The sequence below is a fragment of the Serinus canaria genome, chromosome Z (assembly GCF_022539315.1).
Source record: "Serinus canaria isolate serCan28SL12 chromosome Z, serCan2020, whole genome shotgun sequence".
NCBI lineage: Eukaryota > Metazoa > Chordata > Aves > Passeriformes > Fringillidae > Serinus > Serinus canaria.
Window position 1 is genome coordinate 75,250,376 of NC_066343.1, and position 6,825 is coordinate 75,257,200.

General features: G+C 58.2%; 1 protein-coding gene across 24 annotated transcripts in view; it reads left to right on the top strand.

Annotated features, from left to right (window-relative positions):
- WDR7 (WD repeat domain 7) overlaps positions 1–3,258 on the top strand; it is a 38,066-nt gene extending 34,808 nt beyond the window's left edge. The window contains exons 26-29 of one of the 24 annotated variants that reach the window (XR_007780409.1): positions 53–157; positions 948–1,675; positions 1,756–1,775; positions 1,955–3,258. Coding sequence is in view for 4 of the 24 variants with exons in the window: in XM_050986602.1 (XP_050842559.1) it covers positions 53–157; positions 948–1,151 (309 nt within the window). In the remaining 20 variants the exon portion in view is untranslated. Of the gene's footprint in view, positions 1–52; positions 158–947 lie in introns of all 24 variants that reach the window. The other 23 variants (XR_007780406.1, XR_007780410.1, XR_007780395.1 and 20 more) reach the window with 23 other exon arrangements.
- The last annotated feature ends 3,567 nt before the right edge of the window (positions 3,259–6,825 follow it).

Genomic DNA, 6,825 nt, shown 5'->3' on the forward strand with positions numbered 1-6,825 from the left:
TGGCTGCCAGCTGGTGGCTGTGCCACAGTGCTGTTGTGTGCCCCGTTCCCAGACTATCCATGGCCACAAGGGACCCATCACTGCCGTGGCGTTCGCCCCCGACGGCCGGTACCTGGCCACCTACTCCAACTCTGACAGCCACCTCTGCTTCTGGCAGGTGAGGACACCTCGGGGGTTCTATCCCTTCTTTTCAGCCATTGAGGGGCTCCAGCAGGGAAAAAATCCCCAGGGAGGGAAGGTGACAGCGGGACAGGGCTGGGAGCAGCCTGGGGTGGTGGAAGGTGACCCTGCCCATGGCAGGGTGTGGAATGAGGCGATCCTGGAGATCCCTCCCAGCCCAGACACAAGGGGTTAAACAACCTCCGGGCAGTTCTCAGATGTGACCTCGTGCGCTGGTGATTTTTCCCTTCCGTGTCCTGTTTGGCACGATTATTAATGCAGGAAAATCAGGAGCATTAGTCATCCTAAAAGGGTTATTACTCAAGATGATTTAAATGGTGAAAATGTCAGCGGGGCTCGCGCGGATGCCGTGATTTACACCCTGACACGGGAGAGCCAGGACAAGGGTGCCTGGGACAGGGATTCCGGGCGTGGCAGTGAAACACCCCGGGCTTTGCCAGGGCTTGCTGGGCACAGAAACCCCAGGCTTGCCATGCACGTGGGGGCATGGAGAGTTTGGAGCTGGCACCAGCAGTGCTCGGCCTGTTTCCCAAGAGTGGAAGCCAGCAGATCCCTGGGGGTGTCCAAGGCCAGGTTAGACAGGGCTCGGAGAACCTGGTGAGGATGGCTGGGTGGGACTGGGTGAGCTCCGAGGTGCCTTCCCAGCCAGAGCACCCCCTGATCCTCAGTGCAGCCTCCTGCCGGGCCGCACGGCAGTGTCAGAGCCCGCTGCCGTGCTCTCCGGGCTGCGGGGACTGCTGACCCCAGGGCCGGGCTGTGTCCCCCAGATGAACACCTCCCTCCTGGGGAGCATCGGCATGCTCAACTCCGCACCCCAGCTGCGCTGCGTCAAGACCTACCAGGTGCCGCCGGTGCAGCCGGCCTCGCCCGGCTCGCACACCGCGCTGCGCCTGGCCCGCCTCATCTGGACCTCCAACCGCAACATCATCCTCATGGCCCACGACGGCAGGGAGCACCGCTTCATGGTCTAGGTGAGCCTGGCAGGGCTGGGAGCACCGCTTCATGGTCTAGGTGAGCTTGGGTACAGGGCTGGGAGCATGGCTGAATGGTCTGGGTGAGCCTGGGCTGGGCTGGGAGCACCGCTTCATGGTCTAGGTGAGCTTGGGTACAGGGCTGGGAGCATGGCTGAATGGTCTGGGTGAGCCTGGGCTGGGCTGGGAGCGCCGCTTCATGGTCTGGGTGAGCCTGGGCTGGGCTGGGCAGGGAGCACCACTTCATGGTCTGGGTGAGCCTGCTGGGCACCAAGAGCCATGCCAGAACCGTGCCAGGGAGCACTGGGACCTGGGAGGGGCCTGCCAGGGTCTGAGGGACTCAGCTGGGATCTGAAGGGCTCAGGTGGGATCTGAGGGGCCCAGCCGGGATCTGAGGGGCCCAGCCAGGATCTGATGGGTTCAGCCGGAATCTGAGGGGTTCAGCCAGGATCTGAGGGGCTCAGGTGGGATCTGAGGGGCCCAGCCAGGATCTGAGGGGCTCAGGTGGGATCTGAGGGGCTCAGGTGGGATCTGAGGGGCCCAGCCGGGATCTGAGGGGCTCAGCTGGGATCTGAGGGGCCCAGCCGGGATCTGAGGGGCTCAGCCAGGGTCTGAGGGGCTCAGGTGGGATCTGAGGGGCCCAGCCGGGATCTGAGGGGTTCAGCCAGGATCTGAGGGGCCCAGCCAGGATCTGAGGGGCTCAGGTGGGATCTGAGGGGCTCAGGTGGGATCTGAGGGGCCCAGCCGGGATCTGAGGGGCTCAGCCAGGGTCTGAGGGGCTCAGGTGGGATCTGAGGGCCCAGCTGGGATCTGAGGGGCTCAGCCGGGATGTGAGGGAGCCCAGCCCGGGTCTGAGGGCCCGGCCCATCTCTGCCGGCCGGCTGGTGGCACTGACAGCCTGGCCGTGCCTCCAGCAGGAGGAGGGCGCGGGGGCCGCCCCGCTCCGCTCCGAGCGTGCCCGGCACAGCGGGAGCAGGAGCAGCTCCTCCCGAAGCCGGCTGAGCCCGGCCCCTCGGCGCTGGATATCACCCGAGCCCTTTTCCCTGCGGAGCCTCCCCGAATGTCAGTGTTTACCAAAAAGGCTCGTGTTTACATGGACGTGCTGCTGGTGACCGCGGAACGCTGCCCCCCGAGCCAGGGACCTGCCTGGGAATGGGGCTGGAATGTGGGGCCGTGGCCTGGGCCGATCCCAAGGGGTGGAGGCTCCTTCCTGAGGGGATTGGAAGTGCTGCTGTGCCCAGGCTGAAGGAAAAATGAGAGTCCACGTGTAAATAAATAATTTAAAAATCCTGTTCAATGGCAGACTTGGAAAAAAGCAGTATTTATATAGAAAGGTGGTTTTTGCCACCGGTGCAGGTATTTATTTAAGTAAAGGACAAAGGGGGCCATTTTGAATGGAAAAAATGATCCAAATTGTGGAAAAAATGAATTATTGACTGGATGTACTGAAATATTTCCTTCAGTAGGAATATTCCTGTGTGACACTCGCTGTGACTGTGTTTCCTTCTTACATATCTAATTCTGTGGAATATTCTGTGTGAAATTTTCTGGTTTCTGCTCATGGCAAAGAGAAAAAAAATCTCTCAAATCCTTTTATTTCAGTATCTCTGTTTGTGCAGCTTTTCCTTGGCCGCAGAGCTCAGACCTGAGGCTGGCACTACCTCCTAAGCTAATCATGGTACTTGTTCCAAAAACGAAGGAATTCATTTTTCACATGGCTCCAAAAGAGGAAATGAATGTGTTTTGTTCTGCTTTGGGTGATGTGTGTAGTGCCCAGGTGGGATTTGCAGCCAGCCCAGAAGCTCCATATCTCTGTGCTGTTCCAGCAGAGTTCCAGCCAGGGGGCTCAGGGCCTGAGGAGGGTTGAACTCAAGCTGCTGGAGGTGGCTGTGTGCCAGGGCTGTTGCCCATCCCTGCTGCCAGCTTTGCGTGTCCCTGGCGCTGCTTGGCCTCATCCCTGTGCCTGTGGAGGTGTCCCTGGATGAGAGGGGGGGAAGAAGTCACCCTGGGATGGTCCCAGTGTCTGCTTCTCCACCAGTCCCTGCCCTCTGTGGATCAACATTCCTGGTGTAAATATGCTTGTGGAATAAAACTGGACTGAAACGTGCATGGGTGTCGGTGATCTCCTGCTGATGGTTCTTTGCCCCCTCATCAGGAATCTCCCCCATTTCCTTTGGGATGAGAGCAGAACCCCGGGATGGTTTGGGTCCTCGTTCCCTGCCTTGTCCCCAGTCCCTGTGCAGCTCTGGGGACCTAATTCCCCAGAGGAATTAAGTGCACTGAAGCACTGACTGTGCTGGAATCTGGAATCTGGGCTGCCCACTGCTCCTAGGGCATGGCAGCCAGCAGAGGAAGGCCTTGTGCCATGGGACACTCCAGAGCAGGTCGGGAATTACCTGCTCAGACTCCAAACTCAAACCCCACAGGAACTGTGTGGATGTGTGATCCCTGATCCCTGAGGCTGGGTGGGCAGTGCCAGGGGGATCCAGGGAGGGATGGGCAGAGGCAGTGCCTGCAGAGGCTCCCTGGCTGCAGCCTCGGCTCGGAGCAGTGAAGCGCCTCCCTACAGAGCTGGAGCAGCCACGGCCCTTCTGCTCCTCCAGCTGAGCTGAGCAGGCAGCAGAAGAGGCTTTGCTGCTGTTCCCAGCCTGTAGGAAACTTCAGCATTCATACTTTTGTCTGAACAACAACAACAAAAAAAACCTCAGGAAAAATCTGGAAGGGAGCCTCTGGTGTGATAAATTGACACTGGATGCAGCGGTTGCCTGGAGCGCGCTTTGAAGCGGGAGAGGCTCCTGGGGAACTTCCCCCTCTCTCTGATGTCTGAAAATTAAAAATTAATCCGCTATGAAAAATTAAAAGGTGAAACTTTCTGCTCTTTCAGCAGCAGAGCTTTTGGAATGCTGATGTGAGGCTTGGAATGGAGGCTGAGTGACATCTCCGGGAACATCACCGTGGGCTGGTGCATTCTAATATCAGATTTTAATTGATTTTTGTAAATTGGAAACCTGTTTGCAAGGGCTGGAGATGCTTAAAAAGGGGTAAATATTTATTTATTGATGTAAATAACCTTAAACAGGCATTTACTCGCTCCTGCAGAGCTACTCACAGTTTACAACACGGTGAAAGGAAACCGATGCTTCCAGCTTGGAAGTGATGCTAGAATCTTCACCCCTTGCAAGGTTTGATTTGGCTTTTTTATAAAACAATGGATTCAGACAGAAAACGGCTTAAAATGCCCTTTAGTCCAGGAGCAAACAGTGAGGGTGGTGCTGCTGGTGGGAGGAGGCAGAGGATGGGGAGAGGGATGGTCCCAGGGTGCCAGAGGGGTTCCTTGGCCCTCCTGGGCTTTTGTCCAGCACAGAGTTCTGTTCTGTAGGAGACAGGGAAATTCCTGTCCTCCCGAGGAGAGCAGAACAGGACAGAGCAGCCCGTGCTCCATAGGTGAGGATGCCTGCAAGGACTGGGAGCAAATGAAGGCAGAGCCCCAATCCAATCTGTGCAGTGGAGTCAGGACTCAGCCAAGCCGAAAGCGGCCGTGTCCCAGCCCGGGCATGCCAGGGGAGCCGTGGGGAGCACAGAGATCAGTTCCCATCAAGTGCATTGGCTTGGAAAATGGGGAAGGTTTAGGGTCAGGCGCACACGGTCCCGGGGGAAGCTCTGCCAGGGGAAATGGGAAGGGCTGCAGCCGCCTCTGCTGTGATTGCTCCTTTCAGAGTCAATTTTCTGTGGGTTTCACTTGTGCAGAGCCATCAGCTGCTCCTGGAGCACCGGCTGTGGGAGGGGGGTACAGAATCCTGGAGTCCTGGAGTGGTTTTGGGCTGGAAGGGACCTTAAAGCTCAGTTCCAGCCCCTGCCACGGGCAGGGACACAGCTCCTAATGGAATTCTGTCAGACACAGATGGGGGGCACTGGGAAGGAGAATAAAGGGGACTCACGGACTCAGAACCACACACTGCCTGTCAGGGACAGCTTATGCATTCCCTCTGCAGTGCTGGGATTTATTCTCTGTGGGAGACCTGCCTGTGCCAGCAGCCCAGCAGGACTGGATGGTCTTGAAGGTCCTTTCCAAACCGTGCCGGGACTCGGCAGGGTGCAGCTCACCTCCTTCCAGGATGGATCTGGAGCCCACCTGCAGAGGCAGCTGGCAGCAAAGCTTCCCTGGGCAGCACTTCTGGGATACAGGGAATCCTCTGTGCCTGGGGCCTGTCCCGTGGGATGTGGGAGGTCGTGGCTTCCAGCTCAGAGGTCTGGGTCCTGAGGGATTAAAAGAGATTAAACACCTTTTTCTGTCAAACTGGAGGTTTGGATAATGAATTGCTCCTGAACGTGGGAGCTGGAAATGGTCAACCTCCATCTATGCCAAATTCCTTCTGCTGCTCTCCTTGGTGTCCCTGCAGGGGAAACACATGTGGGGGGTAACAGATATTCCCCTTTTTTGGTAAAACACTGCATTCTTGCACCCAAACTCAGCCAAAGGAGGTGCCTGAGGGGGACAAGGACAGGCAGGCACTGCTGGGGGGACGTGGATCCTTGGCTGGCTGGAATGCCGTGCCCTGCTGGGAAGGTGCCCAGGGAGCCCCCCCAGCTGCTCCTCGGAGCATCTTGTCCACCTCTGCTAAGGATTTAAACACCCGTTGAAATTAATCTGCTGGATAAAACCTTTTCTTCATAGTCTTCATTAATCACCCGTCCTTCCCGTAGATCCTTGCAGGAAAATAGATTTTTAAACCTGTCAGCTGTGGTTTTGTGGGATTCATTTCGTGCCTGCTCTGTCTGTTCTCCTGCACTGCCGGGGAGGAGGCAGACAATTAAAAACTCCGGGTGCTCATTGCTGCCCCGAGCCCTGAGCTGGGAATTATGTAACCACTGGGTGGGCTGGGGGCATTAAATATAGAGTTTGGGTCGGGGACTTTGGGTTTCCCGGCAAGCCAGGAGGTTGGCAGGGCTTAAAATGCGTCCCGAGCCACCTCCCTGGGACAGCAGTGGATTTAGGAAGGGGAGGGGGGGCTCCAGCGCTGGCGGCGGCACTCGCACCCCTGGCATCAATAATGGATGGAGGCGGAACTGCAGGGGAGGAGGAGGAAACACTTCCAGGAAAGGCGGCAGAGGAGCCCCCGGGGAGCGGCGCGGAGGGAGCGCGGCTGTCGCTCCCTGACGAAGCCGAGCAATTAGCGCCGCGGTGCCGGGAAGGGCGGCTGCGCTGCCAGCCCTGCCGAGCGCCAGGAGGGGCAGCCAGCCCCGGGGAGCTGCTGGCGACCTGCGGGGACCCAGGGCATGCAGGGCACCCCGAGGACGCAGCGGTGGATGAAGCAGCACTGGCAGAGCAGCAGTGCCGTGCTCTCCTCTGTTCCCACAGCGGGGACCGAGTCCAGCCCCAGGCTGAGCTGTTTCCTGTGTTTGAGCACGGGCCAAGGGGTAAAATGCAGATTTATTTATTCTGGTTTAGCCCCCAGAGGAAGGGGAGGGAACTGGGTGCCCAGAGCAGCTGTGGCTGCCCCTGGATCCCTGGCAGTGTCCCAGGCCAGGCTGGACAGGGCTTGGAGCACCCTGGGACAGTGGGAGGTGTCCCTGCCATGGCAGAGCTGGCACTGGATGGGCTCTGAGCTCCTTCCCAACCCAACCCATCCCAGAATTCTGTGACTTCCAGCTCAGCCCCCAGCCTGGCAGAACA